Source organism: Sorex fumeus, unplaced genomic scaffold, assembly GCF_029834395.1.
Source record: "Sorex fumeus unplaced genomic scaffold, SorFum_2.1 ptg000122l, whole genome shotgun sequence".
NCBI lineage: Eukaryota > Metazoa > Chordata > Mammalia > Eulipotyphla > Soricidae > Sorex > Sorex fumeus.
Window position 1 is genome coordinate 28,425,088 of NW_026606179.1, and position 22,607 is coordinate 28,447,694.

The 22,607-nt window shown below is 40.0% G+C and overlaps 1 protein-coding gene across 1 annotated transcript in view; it reads right to left on the minus strand.

Moving 5' to 3' along the window:
- SHCBP1 (SHC binding and spindle associated 1) overlaps nucleotides 1–22,607 on the minus strand; it is a 55,809-nt gene that overhangs the window by 10,512 nt on the left and 22,690 nt on the right. Inside the window, exons 9-10 of the mRNA XM_056136104.1 lie at nucleotides 13,548–13,679; nucleotides 12,818–12,936 (exon numbers count right to left, since the gene is read on the minus strand). Coding sequence (XP_055992079.1) covers nucleotides 12,818–12,936; nucleotides 13,548–13,679 — 251 coding nt within the window. The remainder of the gene's footprint in view (nucleotides 1–12,817; nucleotides 12,937–13,547; nucleotides 13,680–22,607) is intronic.

Here is a 22,607-nt window from a genome sequence, read left to right on the forward strand (position 1 = left end):
TGTTTCATTTTTGCTACATTAACCAAAATGATCCATGCAAGGTTCAATTCTCTTCCTGTTTTTTATTATCATAAGATATCAATAAAAAGGCAACAGGAATAATTTATACCAATGCTATTAGGATAGACAATTTAGGAAACAGAAATGATTCACTAAAAACATATATAGTTGGGCAGGGTATAGCTCAGTGGTGCAAAAACTAAAAATACACTAACATGCATGATGCTTTTGGTTCACTGGCAATACAACAAAACAAAACCACAAAGCACACCAAAAAAACTTGTATTCTTATTTAAGAAATAATTTTGGAAATAATTTAATTCACAACATTATAAACATATTGCTGTTTAGCCATTTATGATATGCTGTGTTTTTTTTAAAGTAGGAGAAATAGCACAGCAGGTAGGGCATTTGCCTTGCACGTGGCCAACCTGGTCAGCCCAGGTTCGATTCCTCCACCCCTCTCGGAAAGCCCAGCAAGCTACCGAGAGTATCTCGCCCATACAGCAAAGCCTGGCAAGCTACCCGTGACGTATTTGATATGCCAAACACAGTAACAAGTCTCACAATAGAGATGTTACCGGGCCCGCTCAAGCAAATCGATGAACAATGGGAGGACAATGCTACAGTGCTACAGTAGTGTGCCACAAAAAAATATTTATTATTATTTCCCATGTTGGGGACTACTAGAACTATCTGAAAAGTCTACTACATACCAACCTAACTTTTTTTTTAAATTGAATCACCGTGAGAACAGTCACAAAGCCTTTCAGTTCAAGTCTCGGTCGGTCATACAATGATCCTTCACCCCTTCCAGTGCACATTTTCCACCACCAAGAACTCCAGTATACCCCCCACCCACCCACGCCCACCTGTGTGGCAGATTTCCACTTTCTCTCTCTCTCTCACTCTCTCTCTCTTTCTCTCTCTCTTTCTCTCTCTCTCTCCATTGATCACATTTAATATTACGACAAAAGACCCAACATTGTTATTTGGAATTTTCCCCACATTCAGACCTGCCACAAAGACATCATTAGATAATTGGTTTTCTATTGCTAATTATGAAGAGCATATGATGTCATGTGGCCACAATAGCGGCCACGTGAATTTGGATTTCTGATATTTTAGTAATAAACCTAGAGGGATTAGTGCCAGAAGCCCCTGGGTTCCAATATTAGTATGTATGCCTCTGGGTTCATGGTAGGTCAGAGCCAGAGGAGGCATTTGAGGGCGGCAACCCGGAGCATTGTCATGGCGGGGAGAAGGGCCGATTCCACCCTCCATTCCATGAAGCCCCACATGCCTCGTCAATGCAGTCTCATACCTGACTGTTCATTAGGCTCTAAAAGATGCAGGCCACCATGCCACCGCTGCAAAGGGAGACAGGCAGGGGGACAGACACCCTTCGCCTCCAAGGGCGGCATAGCACCATAGTTAAATACACAGTCCAGATGCATTTTCCAACCTAACTTCTATTGAAGGATAAAAATATAATGCCAAGTGGGTCTTTAGCTACAAAATTCTTAATTTAGGGCTATGCAGAAAAAAGATTTAGAGATGACTGCATTAAAAATACATGTATAGAGAGTACAACAGTTAAAATGTCATTTCAAATTATTAGAAAACATAAAATTTTAAAAAGAGAACAACTTAAGTCAGCAATGAAACAACCCTGTTAAAAAAATGTGATGACACTGAACAGATATTTGGTAACTAAACACTAACTGAAGATAAAGTCACTTTTAGTATGATAGATAAATTTCCCTCCTGCTGGGTCCAAGTACTAACCATAACATTATCTATAAAACAAACAGACGGAAAAACGAAGAAAGAACTGAGGCCAGAGAGATAATACTATGGGTAACTAATGAATAATACAACAGTTGTCTTGTATGCAACCAACTAGAGTTTGTTCCTCAGCATCCCATATGGCCCACCAAGCACCTCAAAGAGTGATCCCAGAGAAGAGGCAGAAGTAACTCTGAGCATCGAGGAGTGTACCAAACCCTCAACCCCATCCCCATAAAAAGGCAGACCGGCCAGGACCCTCATGATCTGAGGAATGACTCCAACAACACAGTAGGAGTTGCCTGGATTAGCTTTTTGCCTCAAATTCCTTGACTTGGAGGTAAAGAACTGGCAATCCACCACTAGCAAAGACCAGAAAAGCCTCCCACAAGTCCAGTCTGTTATGCCAAAGAAACAGGCAACTTAAAAAGACAGAAAATTTTTAGACAACAGGTCTGAAAATATCACAGAAAAACACACACACACACACAGAGAGAGAGAAAAACCCAGCAGCCTACCCTCATTCATACCAGCAAAGACCAAGAAGAGGGTATCTAGATTCCTGAGCTTCTCAAAATCTAAAAAGGCACCCCAACACATATTCACTGGTGTCAGAGAGAACCAATCAAGATTTTCATCTCCACTGATCAGTAACACGGTCCTCCCACCTTCCAATATCTGTGGAGACTACAGGAAGAGCCGGAACTTGTACCCTTATCCAACAGAGATAAGTGTTATTTGGAGTGCTCTCAAAAGCAAGTTGAATAGAGAGTCTGGACTACCATGAGCCACAGTGTCAATGGGAACCATAAGGGAAAATGGAACTCACACTCTCAACCAATATTTAAGGAATACCCCATTCAACTTGGGCATCAATGAAGTCAAACAGGGAACTGGGTTTCTATCTAAGATATTACCCAACACCTTTCTGTAATGGTATCAGAGAAGCCATCTAAAACAGAAGATCCAGGCTTCTATAACATAACATTAAAAGATAATCAGATTTCAATTGAAAACAACTCATCATACCAAAAACAAGGAAGATATCAAAATGAGTAAGACCAAGATTTCAGAAATGTTAGAATTGATTGGCAGTATCATTACAGCGGCCATGACCGACACCCCACCCCAACCCCCCACAAAAACTTTAATGAGCAGAATGAATATACTTAGTTAAAAATGAAAATAAAAAAGAGGGCACAACAACAACAAAAACTTCATAGCAAAGAAACAGAAGTTACAAAGTACTAAGTTGACATTTCAAAATTGAAAAATATAGCAGTTGTTTTGAAATAGAATTTCAGTGGATGGACTTAATAGCAGAAAGGAAGAGAAAGAGAAAAGAATCTGCAGGAAGACAGAGGAACCCACTATCTTTAACCCAAAAATTACCCACTCTGAATGAGAGACAAAATACAATGAAGAACAAAATGAACAGAGACTCAGGGATCCCTGGGGTTATAACAGAATATCCAAAATTTACATCATGAACATCATGCAAGGAAATGGAAAAAAGTGAAGAAAAATATGGGTAAAATTTTCCAAATTTTGAAAAAGATACAAAACTACAGAGTCAAAAAACTGAGCAAATTCCAAGCAGGATACACTCAAAGAAATCCAAGGCAAGATACATCAGAATTAAAATTCTGAAAGCTTAAGACCAAAAACAACCAAACAAATCTTCAAAGCAGTCAAGAGAAAAATTTTATGTGGAAAAATTCAAAGCATAAAAAAAAATCATGAATGATTTTAGAAGAAAGTGGCACAGGATTAATCAAGGGCTGAAATAAAAACAACTCTCAATCAAATAGTCTCCCAAAAAATCTTGGATATGAGAAAGAAAACACAGAGCAAACAAAAAAAAATGAGCAAATACAATATCCCTTCTTTTCTTGAGTCTTCACATTGTGTTTGACATGCGAAACAAAAATTGTAATACTGTCCAGGGTCTGGGATGTAGCTTAGAGGGAGAGCTGTCTTTTATGTATGAGGCACTAGATTCAATCCCTTATGAACACAACAAAAATAATTCATGGATAAAATTTCACACAACTACATGTGGTACTAAATACTGTAGTTAGTTATGGTACTTAATACTATAAGCAACTGTATTTAGTAGCACTTGTGTATCTAAACATATGTAGACATAGAAAGGAACCATTAAAACAATATCAAAGATGATATCAAAGATTACATATATAGGCACTTGAGCATTCAAGACTTGAAGTTACTATAGGAGAGTGAGTGAGCAGTGAATGAACTTAAGGCCTTTTATAAAAATATGGTGCACGCAAGTCACACTAAAACATTTTTTTCTTTCTTCAATAATAAATTAACCTACTCTAATATTCTTGCCTTATAAACTTTAATTATTTTTTAACTTTCGGACACTTCTATAGTAACACTTGACTTAAAACATATTGTATAGCTATACAAAAAGTTTTTTCTTTTATTACTCTAATTTTTTTAAACTTTAAAACATTTTTTTGGCTGTTTTTTTTTTTTTTGAGCCACACCCAGCAGCGCTCAGGTCTTACTCCTAACTCTGTACCCAGGGGTGATTCCTGATGGATATGAGGGAATCACAGTGTGAGGGATTGACCCTGGGTTAGCCGTGTGCAGGGCAAAGACCCTGCCCTATACTATCTGTATTAATACTCCAGTTCCTGAAAATATTTTTATGAAAACAAAGAAATAAACATTAGCCTATTTTCACACTGGGTCAGGATCATCAACAAACTGTATTCCATCTCTACATCTCACTCTACTAGAAGGTCTTTAGAGTAACAACTATACACAGATGTCATTTTTATGTATAAGTTGTATAAGTTGTTATATAATACTCTGTAAAAGTTGTTACTATTATAGTTGAGACTCACACAGGTCCTTCTGGAAAACCTCCTGAAGAAGTTGGTATGAGAAGGAGTGACCTTTCAGAAATATGTCTATAGTGGCTTATTTGGGTTTGTATTTTTTATCAGAGATTGCTTGCCAGCACATAATGCCCAATGAACAGTCATCTCTATTAATAAAACTGTTCAGAGTTGGTCGAAGTTTCCAAACTTTTCAAGGAGCTAGGGAGTGTACAGAAACTTTTGCTAAACTATTCACCATAAAGTTTCCTCAAAATCTTCTTCTGCTTCTCTTGCAGTTTTCCTTTTCTCTTCTTCAGGTATGCACTTCCTATTCCACTTGCAGCAATTCAAAAATTCAGTTTCTCAAGAACCACCTCTAGATGCAGGAGCAATGTCATTCTCATCCACACCATGATGACTGTTACTTATCTCAATCAGTTTTTTAGTTTTTTCAACCTCTTCATCCTTGGCAATTCTTTGAAGTCATGGACAATACCTCCAGAGTTTTCTACCAAATTCCACTCAAGCATTTCTTGATGACATTTTTCCAAGCAAAGCTCCTGATGCAATTACAAACGCTATAATTATTCCAGAATGTCTTTCTCAGTTGCAACCAAGGCCTAGGTAAAGGTCTTCCACAGACAGTAACCTTATAAACTGCTAGAATTCTTTAGATCCATTGGTTGGATCCAAAGTGCTGATATTTAGAAAAATAAATAGCACGTTGATTTTGCTTGATCACTAATAAAATGATGATAACTAGGAACATCATCAATGATAAACTCTTGGAAAATATGTTATTCTCCAAAAAGTATGTCTCCCCTTAGGGGCTGGAGAGATAGCACAGCAGGTAGGGCGTTTGCCTTGCACGCAGCCAACCCGGGTTCGATTCCCAGCATCCCATATGGTCCCCTGAGCACTGCCAGGAGTAACTCCTGAGTGCAGAGCCAGGAGTAACCCCTGTGCATCACCAGGTGTGACCCAAGAAGCAAAAAAAAAAGTATGTCTCCCCTTGATTAGGAAGGATTCAGATACTAAGATCAAGAAGCTCTAAGTGTTCCAAAGAAAATAAACCTGAAAATAATACCAAGACATGATTAAAAGTTTAAAAAAATCAAAGATAAAAGAGAGAACTTTAAAAGCAGCAAGAGAAAGGCAAAGAGTAACATATATAAGAGAGGAGGGTTCCTATAACAGATATCTCCAAAGAAACTCAATAAGTAATAAGGCAGTGGCATTATATATTCAAAGGACTGAGTGGAAAAGACTTCCAATCAGTACTGTACCCTCCAGGTTATCAATCAGATTTAAAGAAAGAATAGTTTTTCAGACAAATAAAGTTAAATGAATTCATCACCACCAAACTACACCTTTAAGAAACATTTAAGGAACTTCTATATATGGAAAAAAAATCCTACCTGGTAGTAAGATGCCTAAAAATTATAAATGTTGGAAAGAAGCATAGTAATAACTCTATGTTAACCTCATTTTTGTTAAGTTTAAAGAATTTAAATTGGGGGGGGGGGGGCTGGAGTGATAGCACAGCGGGTAGAGTGTTTGCCTTGCATGCAGCCGACCCGGGTTCTATTCCCAGCATCCCATATGGTCCCCCAAGCATCTCCAGGAGTAATTCTTGAGTGCATGAGCCAGGAGTAACCCCTGTGCATTACCAGGTGTGACCCAAAAATAGCAAAAAAAAAAAAAAAAGAATTTAAATTTTCAAATATATAGTTTTTAGTTCTAAATTTGTATCTGGTTCTTTGAAAGTACTTTTTTTTTCTTTTTGGGGTCACACCCGGTGATGTGCAGGGGTTACTTTTGGCTCTATACTCAGGAATTACTCCTGGCCGTGCTCAGGGGACCATATAGAATTTGGGATCAAATCCAGGTCAGCCACGTGCAAGGCAAATGCCCTACCACTGCACTATCACTCTGGCCTTGAAAGGACCTCTTATTTGTTAACACTTCAAATACACTCATTTATTATTGGCATATTTTTCATTCTATCATTTAGTGTAATCTGAAAATATTTTTCTTAATTCAGTATTTGGCTCAAATCAGGGTGGTTTGGGCTTTGGTTTTTACACCTGGCAGATCTTGGGGGTTGCTCCTGGTGGTGCTCAGGAAACAACGCAGCGCTGGGGATGAAACCTGAGCCTTGTGCATACAAAGCATTTGAGTTATCTCTCCAGCTTCTCAGAGTTGTTTATTACTGATGTTCTTTTCTTTTCTGAATGGGTCATGTTGTTCACAGCCCTTTACTGAATGATTTTGGACTGTATCCCAGATGTTTTTTATATTCTATTCAGTTTCTGGATTGTATTTTATTCCTTTGAGAAATACGTTTTGTATCATTATTTTTAGGTGGTTTTTGTATTTTGTTATTGTTGTTGTGTAGTGTCAGTTAAACTCACACTGTCTCTTGGTAAGGTAAAGGTAAAGGCCCTCCCGTTGATCGTCGATTTGCTCGAGCGGGCCCAGTAACGTCTCCATTGGAGACCTTGTTGTTACTGTGTCTGGCATATCGAATACTCTCGGTAGCTTGCCGGGCTCTCCGAGAGGGGCGGAGGAATCGAACTCGGGTCGGCCATGTTGGCCGCGTGTAAGGCGAACGCCCTACCCGCTGTGCTATCGCTCCAGCCTGTCTCTTGGATAGAGCTCAAATTGTTGCTTAGTTCTATTATCCTTCACCATGAGACTTTACACTAACCTGTGCATGTGTAATTTAGGGTTCAGAACAAAATTTCAAAAACCTCCCCACAAACCTTGCTTTTTAGCTTTCTAATTACTGCAGTACTACCTTAAGTTTTCAGTTGCACTAGTTATTTCAAATTACCTTTTGATTTTTGGAGGCCAGAAAGATGCCAAGTTTTCAATTGGGGTTTTAGCTACTTTCTGTGCTATTCTTATGTCATAAACTGAAAAATGAAAGCCCTTTTTCTGCCATTTCTCTCTTTTAAGTCTTGAAGTCCTTCCAAAATTTGGTTCAATTTCTGCACATTACAATGACTTCAGATAGTTGTCATTTTTAAATTTATTTTTTGTTTATAATTTGTATGATTTATAGTTGTTCTGCCAGAGTGCTAATGCATTGTGAACTTATTTCATCATAGAAGTGAAACCCTCAATTAAAACACATGCTCCTTATATGTCTAATCCTAACTCTTCATTAACATAGATGTTCAATTTCATTATCACATGTCAAAAAGAAGTAAAAAAAAAGTTTCTGTAAAAAATAAATATTTGGTTCAGAACTTATGTCAAAAAAAGTTTCTTTAAAAAATAAATATTTGATTCAGAACAAAAGAACACGAAATATATGCTGTTTGCAATTCAATTCAAATAGAATGGTATAAATAGGTTGAAAGTAAAAGAATGGAAAAGACTTTATCATGAATATAAATGACAACCAAGAGAAAACAGGTTTGTTATTATCAGATAGAGTACATTTTAAAGAAAACTATCAGAAAGATATTAACATTATATAATAATAAACAGATTGATTCACCAAAAACATAGCAATCCTGAATTATCAAGCACCAAATAGGAGAACTGCAAATTATATAAAGCAAAAGCTAACAGAACTGCAAGGAAACACACACAAAATAATTGTTAGAGATTTCGACAACATCTGTCTCTTTCAACAATTTGACAGAAATAGAAAAAAATTAAAAAGACCATAGAACTTAAAAACACCAATTTTATCTAGTGAATTGACTCTTTCACCCAAGGACACCAAAATACATTCTTCTCAAGTGCTTACAAATGGTTGTGAAATATCTGGCCTGTTGGCCATATAAGGTCCATGAAATCAATCAGGTGGTCTAACCCTGGTCTATGATGGAAAAGACATGTATGCTTCTCATTAGCTCATACATGTGGTTCATTTACTCATAATGCATGATCCATAAATTGTTTAAAATATTCAAATTTTTTTCAGGGGGAAAAAAAAGATTTCTCACCATTGCTATAGAATATGTACAAAGACAGACTATATATCCTAGGCCTTAAAATATAAACTCAGAATCCTTGCACAAAAATCAATTCAAAGAGATTTTGAGATCAAACCAGAATCTATAAAGCACACAAAGGAAAATATTGGCATAACACTCTAAGATTTGGATATCAAAACTATCTTCAATGATATGATTCCACTGACAATGAAAACAGCAGCAAAAATAAATTGACACCAAATTTTAAAAGTTTTTGCACGTCAAAACTAAAACATAGGATGAAAATAAAGAACACCCAACTGAATAGGAGAAAATACTCACAGTTAATACAGTAAATAGAGGGTTAATACCCAACATAAATAAAGAACTCACATAGATCAACAACAAAAATCCAAAACCCTACTGAAAAACAGAATGAGAAATAAACAGACACTTCTCTAAAGAAGACTGATGGCAAATCAGCATGGGAAAAAGTGCTTATCACTACTTATTATCAGGAAAACCCAAAGCAAGACAACAACAAGAGATCATCTCATACCAGTGAGAATGGTGTGGTAAATCTTCATCCTAACACACTCCAAGGTTGGAATACACAAAACAGTTTAAATCTTTTAGAACATAACAGAGCAGCAAACACTGAGCCCAGTAAAAAACAGAGGCAGGTCAGCAAATAAATGTGTGTCCAAGAAAGGATAGAATGAAGCAGTTTAGGGTCTTTTAGATGTAGGGGACAACAAAGGCATAAAAATAGGATAGAAGATTGTCAGAAGTTTACGCCATACTGTATGGGTGCCTGCTGATTGGCTATGTAAAATATCCCAGCCTCTGCACCCATTGAATTTGATGAGCTCACTAAAGTTCTTAATGTCTCTGTCAACTTAAACATGTGCTGGGGGGGGGGGGGGGGGGGCAGTGCTGGAGCAATAGCACAGCGGGTAGGGTGTTTGCCTTGCACGCGGCCGACCCAGGTTCAATTCCCAGCATCCCATATGGTTCCCCGAGCACCACCAGGAGTGATTCCTGAGTGCATAAACCAGGAGTAACTCCTGTGCATCGCTGGGTGTGACCCAAAAAAGCAAAAAAAAAAGAACAAAAAAAATATTCTGGGGGCAAGGGGTGGAGGAGCAATAATATACTGAGTGGCAAGCCAGTGAACTCACTTTTGGTTAGTCAGGTGACCCCAATGTTTGGACATGCGTTTATCTTCTTGTGTGTTAGTATGTCTTATTCTGTGACCGGCCCCAATGGGTGACCCCCTGCTGGACAGTTATTGTGGTAACCTGCCACAAAATGGCACATATTAAAACAAAACCAAAACAGCCCTGGAAGCAATCTGTGTTGGAAGGAATGTGGTGGAAAAAAGAATTCTCATCCACTGCCAGTAGAAATCTCTGATTCAACTCCTATGAAAAACAGTAGATTTCTCAGAAAAGACTAGAGCGAGCAATCCCACTTCTTGGTATCTATTCCCAAGATAAAAACATTCATTCAAAAGAACATTTTCAGCGGCTGGAGCAATAGCACAGCAGGTAGGGCGTTTGCCTTGCACACAGCCGACCCAGGTTCAATTCCCAGCATCCCATATGGTCCCCTGAGCACCGCCAGCTGTAATTCCTGAGTGCAGAGCCAGAAGTAACCCCTGTGCATAGCTGGGTGTGACCAAAAAAGCAAAAAAAACATTTTCACATCAATCACTGTTCATTGCAATACTTCACACAATAGTTAGGACAGGGAATCAACCTAGGTGTCCAATGACAGACAAGCAGACAATGAAGCTGTAATATATTTATAAAATGAAATACTATGCAGGTGCAAGAAAGAATAAAATCATGCAATTTGCTGCAATTTGAATGCAGTTTGAATGGAACTATAGAATATCACATTAAGAGAAAAAGCAGGGCAACCAGATCTTAGTATCTGTGATGTATAGAATAACGAGTAGTGGAATGCATCAAAGGGGGAATAACTACATTACCCTTGACCCTAAAAATGAGATGGACAGGGAGGAAAATGATCAATATAATATAGGCAGATAGACAGGAAAAGCCCTTGGCAATGAAACTTAGGTCAACAAAAATTCTAAGGCTGATCAACCTTGTGGATATGGAGAATAAGACCTGATAAGACCTTCAGCAGACCTTAGGAGATTGGACCCCTCCCCATGGAGTTCCTCAAACTCTCCCTTAATCTGATTAACTTTGGTGACTCTGCCCCAAGAAGACACCAGAATTTCTGAATCAAGACAACCGAGAAGAGCCTATAAAAGATACCTTGAACAGAAAAAAGGGTGCGCATATGCTGCACGAGTCCATGTGCTGCTTGCATCCACATGGCCAAGCACATGTGGTACCTGAGCACATGTGTCACCCAGATCTCCCCTCTTGAAATGTGTACTTTCATATTTTTGTTTCTAATACTGGGATGTGCGTAGGGGCTCTCTCTGCCCTTGGAGAAGCCTATGCTCGTGTGCTTGAAACTATATTAAGAACAACTTTGTAAACCACGGTGCCTTAACTAAAAATAATACCAAATTTGAAAGTGCTATTTTCTGAGACAACTATGTAACTACCATTTCATCCATAACTGTATGCCTAAGCATTTGTCCCAGAGAAATGAAAATAATATTCTCATAAATATTATGTGCATACAGGGTCAGGGAGATGACTCAAATGATAAGTACCAGAAGGTTCGCTCCATGGCTTGGAGGCCAGCCGCACATGCTGGGGGGAAAAGGCAGCTCAGATAGAGAAGGGAGCACCAAATAAAGGGTATTAGGAAGATCCTCCCAGGATGGGAGATGCATGCTGAAAGTAGACTATAGACCGAACATGATTGCCACTCAATACCTCTTTTGCAACCCACAACACCCAAAAGGAGAGAGAGAACAAAAGGGAATGCCCTGCCACAGGGGCAGGGTGGGATGGGGAGGATAGGGGTTGGGAGGGATACTGGGATCAGTGATGGTGGAGAATGGGCACTGGTGGATGGATGAGTATTCGATCATTGTATAACTGAAACTCAAGCACAAAAATTTGTAAGTCTACATCTGTACCTCAATGGTGTTTCACTAATAAAGAAAAAAATATTATGTGCATACAGGGCCAGGGAGATGACTCAAATGATAAGAGTGTGTGTGTGTCCCCCCTCTAAGTTCAATGCCCAGCACTGCATGCCTCTCCCCAACCACCATTGAGTGTGGGCCTTATAAAGAAACAACAACAACAACAACAACAACAAAAATCAAAGAAAAACATGTAAGCAAGTACTCAGAGCCTTTACTTAGAATAGCTAAAAACTGGAAACAATTCAGAGGGCCTTCAATATGCTGACAATTAAACAAACTATGAAACAACCATACATGCACTGGAATACTAAATACTATTCAGGGAAAAGGGGAAAAAAAAAGGACATAGGTACTTGCAACAATCTAGAAAAAGCTATGCAGAACAATGCTGCTGAGTGAAAAAAAGCCAACCCCAAAATGTTATATACTATATGATTACGTAAGTATAACATTCTTTAAGTGATGAAATAATGGAAGTAGAAAATAGATTAGGATTTGTCAGAGACTACAGTTAGTATGGAGAGGCAAGTGAATGTGGCTATAAAAATGCAGTATCATTGAAGTGATGGAGACATTAAACCTGACTGAAATGACGTTATTCTGGTAGTGATAAACTGACAGTTTCTCAAGTACAGTTAGAGGAAACAAAGGCTTTAGTTCTGTATTATTATTTTTTCTACAACAGCATGATCACATCTATAGTACTTCAAAATTGAAAGTCTAACTTTCTAAAAGAGCAACTAAGCGTTAAAATATTTACAAAAAAAGAAATCAATTAAAAAAAAACCCTTAAAATTATCATTAAAGCACTGGAGAGATACTACAGAGGTGAAGGTGCTTGCCTTGCATGTAGCTGATCCAGCTGGATCACCAGCACTGCAAATGGTCCCCTGAGCACTGCTAAAAATCATCCCTGAGCACAGACTGAGGAGTAAGTCCAGATCACCTCTGGGTACTGGCTCCCAAAACCAAAACAATAATATTCATAATAATATTAAACTTACCATTAATGAATTGAATTTTGTTATTTTTCCCTAATGTGTTTTGAAAATGCTAAATTCTAAAAGAACCTTATATAAGAGAGTATCAGTATACATTTTATTTAGTTATTAGATGTCAAGACTGAACTACTTCCCAGAAGGAAAAGGTTACCATACCTTGGCACCATATAAATCTGAGTTCTTCATTAGAAATTCTGCTGATGTTCGTACTGTGACTCCTGTAGTTTCACATTGTAGTACACAGTTTTCCAATGTAGTCTTGCCACGGTGAATGACTATGATGAAAACATGCAATCAACTGCTTCAAGAAGTAATGCTTGTTCTAATATTAATATGAACTAGAGGTGACATTAGATATAATCTAAATTCTTCCAAATAGTAACTCCCATTTAAACTGTTGCTGGAATTACAAATTGGTAATACATCAAAACAATAACAATGACAATCTCAGAAATGCAGAATCATATTAAAATTAATTTTCATTAACAAAAAAAAGTATCAGAAAGTATCTTTCCTGAGAATAATGGGAGAATAAAAAGAGGTTCAATAAAGAAAAGGGATTCAGTTTCTAGGAAACAATTATTAATACAATGTGAACAGCCAGTTTTAGGTTATGGTTAAATGTCGTTAAATTAAATACCAAAACAGAGCACAAATTTCAAGAATAGGCTAAACTATTTTTCACTTTGGGGCAAGTTTCCTGAATAATCATGCCATAAAACTAAATAATCAGTCTCCCACTGATTGAATGGTATTTTATTAAAACTTGATTTTCCAGGGAAAGTTAAATTTCTTTTAAAACCTGCAACAGATAATACACTATTCAGGTGCTAATACTATACTTTCAGGGATCATTTCTATAGTAAGCAAATATTCAGACACTTACTTAAGATTCCTTCTACAGCATCATGCTGAACAAATTTTATGCCTGAGATTTTAATATCTGCACCTGTACAATCCACAAAAGTGTCTCCTTTGCCTCTCTTTTCTATTACAATATCATCTGGTAGACCATATCCTAAGGAAGAAAGCAAAAAATGTTTAAGATAGGAAGGGAAAAGGTCTACCACAAATGTTAGACCTTTTCATTTGCTATGATAGATTTCTCTATTTCAAAACACTCCAAATGACACTTGAGATCAGTCAACCCAGTATATTAAATTACCTAATTATTCCCGTTTTAATTTAAACCAGATATAAAGGCAAGGTAAAGGCCCTCCCGTTGATCGTCGATTTGCTCGAGCGGGCCCAGTAACGTCTCCATTGGAGATTTTGTTGTTACTGTGTTTGGCATATCGAATACGTCACGGGGAGCTTGCCAGGCTCTGCCGTGCGGGCGAGATACTCTCGGTAGCTTGCCGGGCTCTCCGAGAGGGGCGGAGGAATCGAACTCGGGTCGGCCATGTTGGCCGTGTGCAAGGCAAATGCCCTGCCGCTTTGCTATCGCTCCAGCCCTAAACCAGATATAATATTGTTATTTTTATTATTATATAAGAAAAATATAATTAGTCACTGGAACATATTTGATCTTAGAATCCCAAAACCCTTAGAATTTCCTGTGGAGTATCTAGGAATCTTTCATTTTGTTAATAAAAGGATTTTGAACCCTACTGAAAGGACTGGGACACAGATTTCCAAGACACACAAGTAAGTGATTAAAAGGCTGGAACTTGGAATTCACCCACAACCACCCATTGCCCCCTGCTCCCACCTCCCAAGAGACTGAGTTTAGTTGGCAATGGTCAATGAGTTCATCCTGCCTATGTAATGAATGAAGACTTCATTCCAAATCAGAATGAGACCCAGCTATTCTCTCGAGCGACGAAACTTTACCTTAAATCAGGCAACAGCTCCCTATAACAAACATAACTACTTGGTCATCTCAGATTCTGGACCATTAAGGTTAAAGTTGGATCAGCTATACTGACTGTAGCATTGTAGCACTGTCCTCCCGTTGTTCATCGATTTGCTCGAGCGGGCCCAGTAACGTCTCCATTGTGAGACTCGTTGTTACTGTGTTTGGCATATCGAATACTTCACGGGGAGCTTGCCAGGCTTTGCCGTAAGGGCGAGATACTCTCGGTAGCTTACCGGGCTCTCTGAGAGGGGTGGAGGAATCGCGGAGGAATCGAACCCGGCTTGGCCAGCCGGCTGCACACAAGGCAAATGCCCTACCACTGTGCTATCGCTCCAGCCCACTATACTGACACCTCCCCCTAAATATATGATCATCTAATCTTTGATAAGGGAGCAATAAATGTGAAGTGGAGCAAGGAAAGCCTCTTTAACAATTTGTACTGGCAAAACTGGACAGCTACATGCAAAAAACTGGGCTCAGATCTCTACCTAACACCATGTACAAAAGTAAGATCAAAATGGATTAAAGACCTCAACATCAGACCGGAACCCATAAGGCACATTGAAGACAAGATTGGCAAAACCCTCCATGACATTGAAGCTAATGGTATCTTCAAAGATGATACGCTCCTGTCCAAGCAAGTGAAAACAGAGATAGATATATGGGACTATCTTAAGCTAAGAAGCTTCTGCACTTCAAAAGAAACAGTGACGAAAATACAAAGACAGTCTACAGAATGGGAAAAGATATTCGCCCAATACACATCTGAAAGGGGTTGATATCACAAAGCACTGGTTGAACTCCACAAGAAGAAAACATCCAACCCCATCAAAAAATGGGGTGACGAAATGAACAGAAACTTTCTCAAAGAAGAAATCCGAATGGCAAAAAGGCACATGAGAAAATGGTCTACATCACTAATCATCAGGAAGATGCAGATTAAAATAACAATGAGATATCACTTCACACCACAGAAATTGGCCCACATCCAAAAGAACAAAAGCAACCGGTGTTGGTGCGAATGTGGGAAGAAAGCGACTCTCCTTCACTGCTGGTGGGAATGCCAACTGGTTCAGCCCTTCTGGAAAACAGTATGGACGATTCTCAAAAAATTAGTAACTGAGCTCCCATTTAACCCAGCATACCACTCCTGGGAATATATCCTGGAGAGGCAAAAAAGGACAGTCGAAATGGCATCTGCACTTCTATATTCTTTGCTGCACTGCTCATAATAGCCAAAATTTGGAAAAAACCCGAGTGTCCGAGAACAGATGACTGGTTAAAGAAACTTTGGTACATCTACACAATGGAATACTATGCAGCTGTTAGAAAAGATGAAGTCATAAAATTTACATACAAGTGGTTCTACATGGAAAGTACCACACTAAGTGAAATGAGCCAGAAAGAGAGGGAAAGATTGCATTCATCTGGGGAATATAAAGTAACAGAATGGGAGTCAAACACCCAAGAATAGTTGAGATAAGTACCAGGTCTGCTCTACAGCTTGGAAGCCGGCAGCACATGCTGGGGGAAAACGCAGCTCAGATAGAGAAGGGAACACCAAGTAAAGGACGTTTGGAGGGCCTGCTCGAGATGCGAGAAGCGTGCTGAAAGTAGACTATAGACCCAACACAATGGCTACTTAATACCTCTATTGCAAACTACTAACCCTAAAGGAAAGAGAGAACAAAAGGGAATGCCCTGCCACAGAGGCAGGTTGGGGTGAATTGGGTTGGGGGGGGGGGTGGAAGGGCTACTAGGATCATTGGTGGTGGAGAATGGGCACTGGTGGAGGGATGGGTACTCGATCATTGTACAACTGAAACCCAAGCAGGAAAGTTTGTAGGTCTACAAGTGTACCTCATGGTGTTTCACTACTAAAAAAAATTTTTAAATAAATAAATAGGGGCTGGAGTGATAGCACAGCGGGTAGGGTGTTTGCCTTGCATGCAGCTGACCCGGGTTCAATTCCCAGCATCCCATATGGTCCCCCGAGCACCGCCAGGAGTAATTCCTGAGTGCACAAGCCAGGAATAACCCCTGTGCATTGCCAGGTGTGACCCCAAAAAGCAAAATAAAAAAAAATAAAAAAGGATCGTTGTTTTAAAAATAAATAAATAAGTAAAAAATAAAGTTGGATCAACAGTTGTTGAGCCTTCCAAAATTTTTACCTTAGACATATTGCTAATATTTTTCCTCTTAAAATTATTTTTTAAAACTTTATTTTGTTGCATTTATAACACAAGGATACCAAATTATAGACTGCCATTAAAAAATTTCAACTTAAAAATAAATAAATAAATATCAGGATAGTGGTGTTGGTGAAGAGTCTCCAAATTTGTGAATGAATACTGGAAGTATTGGGAGAATGGCACAATATTTTGGGATCTTCCCCCCTTTTTGGTTTTTGGGCCACACCCAGTGCTGCTAATTAATTGTTAGGTGTGGCAGGGTATGTCAATCTCCCACCTCTGTTCTGGGGGTTGCTCCCAGTAGAGCTGGAGGGACCCCAGAGAGCCAGGGACCTCCCTCTTGCAAAGCGCACTCTGCATGCACTCAACCTGTTCTTTAAGCAATCTCTCAAGTCCAGAATAGTGTAATTGGAAATGGTGTGGAAGCCATGTATCCTCCCATCTGGCAGTTCTTGGATTTTATATTAAACTGGCAAAGCAATAAATTTCCTGGTTTTGTAAAGCATTCTAGTAAATAGAACCCAAGGGAGAGGTCATGGGAACACCTGGTTTATAGTAACAGCCTGAATTTGGACGTCTTCTACAAAGTCAAAAAAAAGGGGCTTTGAAACCTATTTGTTTTTTGTAGCAAGTCTGTCAGTACAAACAGGCTTGTGGCTGGCATTTGAAACGGAGGGTAGAATGGGCAACCCACAAACTCTAATGCTATGCCTGGGTACAGAGGATCAGACTGGGTGAATTCTCAGACCCTGCTGTGGGCCAGGAAGCTTATGTACACAGATCAAGAAATGCATTCAAATAGTTATCACTTTTTTTTTTTTTTGGAGGGAGTGGGGGAGCCACATTTGATGATGCTCAGAGATTACTTCCTGACTCTGCACTCAGAAATCACTCCTGGCGGTACTGAGAGGACCATACTGGGTGCCAGGAATCAAACCTGGGTCAACCACATGCAAGATAAACATCCTATCTGCTGTAGCATCGCTCTGGCACCTCAAACGGTATAATCATTTTTATAACAATTTCTTAGTTTGTTCCCACACCAGCAAGATTACACTAATCATCATCTTATGTAGCACGACAGCACTGAATTCTCTTTCAAAACTACAATAAGAAAATAATCTTGGTTTCAGAAGGCCCACATCCACATTTCAAACCCTCTACATGTTCATGCAAACTCCCAGGTGAGGTTACCTGCCCAGCTGACATCCCCAGGGGGTTATTGGAATGCTGCTGCTGTACTCTCCGCCACTGGGCAGTGCATGCCACCACTCACACTGCTCCAACTTTTATCTCCTGTCACTGAGTGAAGAGGACAGCAGGACAGAAAACACTAACACCCAGCCTATTCCCTCAGACACTTCCAGCAGTGTTAACTACAAAGGTAAACCCTCAGAGCATAGCAATCACAATGGGGAATTCAGATAGAAGCCCACCAAGCTCTCTGAATGAAAACAGTAGCATCAAGATATCCAGATGGCCAAAAGGTATGTGAAAAGATGCTCTGCATCACTTATCGTCTGGGATATGCAAGTGAAAATAACAAAGAGATATCAATTCACACCACTGAAACTGTACCACATCACAAAGAACAAAAACCAGTGTTGTATGGATGTGGGGAAAGGAGAAACTCCATACTCTGCTTGTGGGAATGTCAACTAGTCCATTTTGGAAGTCAATATGGACACTCCTCAAAAAACTAGTAATTGAGCTTCCATCTGATCCAGCAATTCCACGCCTAGACATCTACCCCAAGAGCCCAAATACTCTCTTCGGAAAAGGAATTTGCACTCTTGTATTCATTGCAGCACTATTCACAATAGTCAAAATCTGGAAATAACCCAAGTGTTCAAGAACAGCTGGATAAAGAATCTACAGTACATAATGAAATAGTACTAAGCTTTAAGAAAAAACGAAAGCTTGAAATCTGCTGCTACATTAATGGATCTGGAGAGCATCATGCTGAGTGTAGTCAAAAGGACAGACATAGAATGATCACTCGCATATACAAGATATAAAGAATCATCATGGGGATGAGGTAGGGCAGCAAGATAGCACAGTGGGTAAGACACCTGCCTTGCTTCCAGGATCATCTTCAGCACCCAGGCGCTGCCAGGAGTGATCCCTGAGCACAGAGCCAAGAGTAATCACTAAGCACTGCTGGGTATGACCCAAATCCTCTCCCCCCCCCCCCCCACACACACACACACTCACAAAAGAAAGAAGTCACTAGAGGGCAATAACAAAACATTAGAGGGCAAAAACAAATGCCCTAACAAATGTAGGGCAATAAAAACTGCCCAAAGGCAATAGAAATTGAGTAGTAGTCTTCGGTAGGAAGCTTACCACAGCTGAAGGGGAAGGGACACGGGGACAACAGTGGAGGTATGAGGACATGCAGGTGGAGGTTATGGTGCTGAAATATTTCATAGTAATAATAGTATGTAAATCACACTGCCTAAAATTAAATGTTAAATAATGACAAGAAAGGCTCTACCAGTACCAACCAGCTCAGCAAGCTCTCAGAAAATGACTTTAGGGTACCAGACTGAGGATGCTGAACGAGCTCAGAGAAGTGATGGTACAGGTAGCCAGCAAAGTACAAGAAAGTATGAGAATGGAAATGAGAAAATTATAATCAAAAGGACAGAAATGAGGAGAATCATAGGTAATATTTTTTTTAAAAAATCGATAGAGAGTAAGCTTATAGATGAAATCAGTAAGCTTTTCGATGACATACAGGAAACCTCTAGACAACAACAGAAGACAAAAAAAAACCAATGAGGAAAAAAATGAACAGCACACCAGAGAAAAGGAAGGTAAATTTGATGAAGAACTACTTATTCAATTCAGATAAGAATTTCTCAGAGTATAAGAACTGGGTGTTCAAAGTAGTTAAAGGGATATACATGATAGTTTCAGTACCTATATTGCAAACCATAATGCCCAGAAGGAAAGTGTGTGTGTGTGTGTGTGTGTGTGTGTGTGTGTGTGTGAGAGAGAGAGAGAGTGAGAGAGAAAGAGAGAGACAGACAGACAGACAGACAGACAGACACAGAGAGAGTGCCTGCCACAGAGGCAAGCTGGATACAGGGCTAGTTGTCAGGAAGGAAACTGGGAACACTGCTGGTGGGAAATGTATACTGTGAAAGGATGGGTGTTGGAACATTGTATGACTGAAACTGAATCCTGAACCATTTTGTAACTATGTATCTCACAGTGATTCAATTAAAAAAAATTTTTTTCCTCAGGTGTGAGTGAAGGCATGCAGGTTCAGAAGACCCAAAGATTCCCAATGAAAACAGACCAAATAGAAAAACTCGAAAACACTCTGTATTCAGAATGACAAAAGCCAAAGAGAAAGACAGCACACTGAAACCAGCAAGAAATTCCCATAAGATTCACGGCAGAGCTAGCAAATGAAATGCTATAGGCCAGAAGAAAATAACAGGATATTTCTTTATTAAAAAAGCAAAAAGTGGGGCCAGAGTGATAGTACAGCCAGTAAGGCCTTGAATGGGGCAGACCAGGGTTCCATCTCCCATACGGTCCCTGGAGCACCGACAGGAGTAATTCTTGAGCACAGAGTCAGGAGTAACCCCTGAGTACCACTAAGTGTGTCCCCCACCTCCACCCCCAAACAAAGAAAAAGACACACAAGAAAAGAGGCTTGCTCTTCAAGTCAGTATTCTCCCTTGAACACACAGCTTGCTTGTTTGTCTCGGTTTCTGTGCTTGCCTTTTTCCCACTCCGGAGAAGTCTATGTTTACTCTCAAGCATGTACTTCTCCCATTCTCTCCCCTCACATCTTTCTAAATAAGTTTAAATCTAAATTATTATTCAGATTTGAAGGAAGGAGGCAAGAGCTTAGGAAATTCATCGCTTTAAGCAAACTTTCCTTAGCTTAGGAAATTCATAGCCTTGAAACAAGGTATGCAAATAATCATCAAAGGAGCATCTTTAGGGGCTGGGGCAATAGTACAGTGGGTAGGGCGTTTTCCTTGCACACAGCCGACCTGGGTTCGATTCCCAGCATCCCATATGGTCCCCTGAGCACCGCCAGGGGTAATTCCTGAGTGCAGAGCCAGGGGTAACCCCTGTGCATTGCCGGGTGTGACCCAAAAAGCAAAAAGAAAAAAAAAAAGGAACATCTTTAAAAAGGACAAACTTCTCAGCATTTCATCATTGAGTATTGGCACATACTCATCGCACTATGAGTACCCTCTACTAGATTAAGAAAGGTCTGTTTATTCCTAACTTGCTAAGAATTTTATTCTTTTCTTCAACAATGAATTAATGTTTCATTTATATTGAGTATTCTATGTCTGTTCAAGTGATTTTGTTACATCTATAGAGGTTTTTATTACAAGCTTATTACTTATTAATGCAGATATTTAAACACTATCTATATTTTCTAGCATAAAGCCAATATCTCCTTTTTAAGATAATATACACTTTTATAATTTTAGAGATCTAGTCATATTTTCCCTTACATTTTTCTTAATTCTCCTCTTCGGTCTAAATTGTGTACTTATAGGAGTTATCTTTTTCTTGCTAATTTTAAAATGTATTAGCATAGAATTATTCCTATTTTTTTTATCAACTTATCAATTTACAGTTTTGTGGGATTTTATTTTAGCTTTATTCATCAATTTGTGTGTAGGTGTCACCACCTCCACAACTGAAGAACAAAGAGATGTCTCTCATCTGTGGGATATAAAGAAACATAGTAAGGGGCCGGAAGAGAAGGGCCACATGGAGGGCGGGACCCACAGCTCCCGGAGAAAAAGAAAAAAACAGGTTCCAAAAAGAGCCGAGACCATCGGGAAGTCCCAGATGGGGTAGGTACCGCATCCCACCTCCCCCAGATGGAACCCCGGTGACCAGAAGCCTCTACAAGCACAGCTCGAGTATGCGGGAACTAGGACTTTTTCTCAAAACATCTCTCTATATACAAAGTGATCAATGGGAAGTGAACCACCCAACGTTTCTCCCTGAAAATCAGAGTTAAGTTTGGAGCATGGCCACAGCCCCAGAAACACAAGGACTTAATGCAGAACCCAGCAGCTTGGAGCAGAAAAGTGAACGGACTATGCATTAATCCAGGCCATCATGTCTGCCCGGAGGGGAAAGGGTGTTGCCCCATTCACCCTCTCTTCTCTGGAAAGAAAGATGGTGGCCACACGGGAGCCTTGTGGACAGCAGGTATGAGCCAGGGGTGTGGGGGCGACTAAAACCTCATGGGAAGGGGGACGTTCCGGTCCATCCTTCATGCCCTACCAAGGTCACCAGTTGCCCTCCACGAGCGGCTCTCCAGCACAGCCACGGTCCCAGAAGCACAAGGACTTAATGCAGAACCCAGCATCTTGGAGCAGAAAAGTGAAAGGACTATGCATTAATCCAGGCCATCATGTCTGCCTGGAGGGGAAAGGGTGTTGCTCCCTTCCGCCCTTCTCGCTCTGGAAAGAAAGATGGCGGCCACACGGGAGCCTTGTGGACAGCAGGTATGAGCCGGGGGTGTGGGGGCGACTAAAACCTCATGGGAAGGGGGGCATTCCAGTCCATCCTTCATGCCCTACCGAGGTCACCATTTGCCCCCCGCGAGCAGCTCTCCAGCACAGCCACGGCCCCAGAAGCACAAGGACTTAATGCAGAACCCAGCAGCTTGGAGCAGAAAAGTGAACGGACTATGCGTTAATCCAGGCCATCATGTCTGTCCGGAGGGGAAAGGGTGTTGCCCCATTCGCCCTTTCCTCCCTGGAAAGAAAGATGGCGGCCGCATAGGAGCCTTGTGGACAGCAGGTATGAGCCGGGGGTGTGGGGGCGACTAAAACCTCATGGGAAGGGGGGCGTTTCGGTCTGCCCTTCACGCCCTACCGAGGCCACCAGTTGCCCC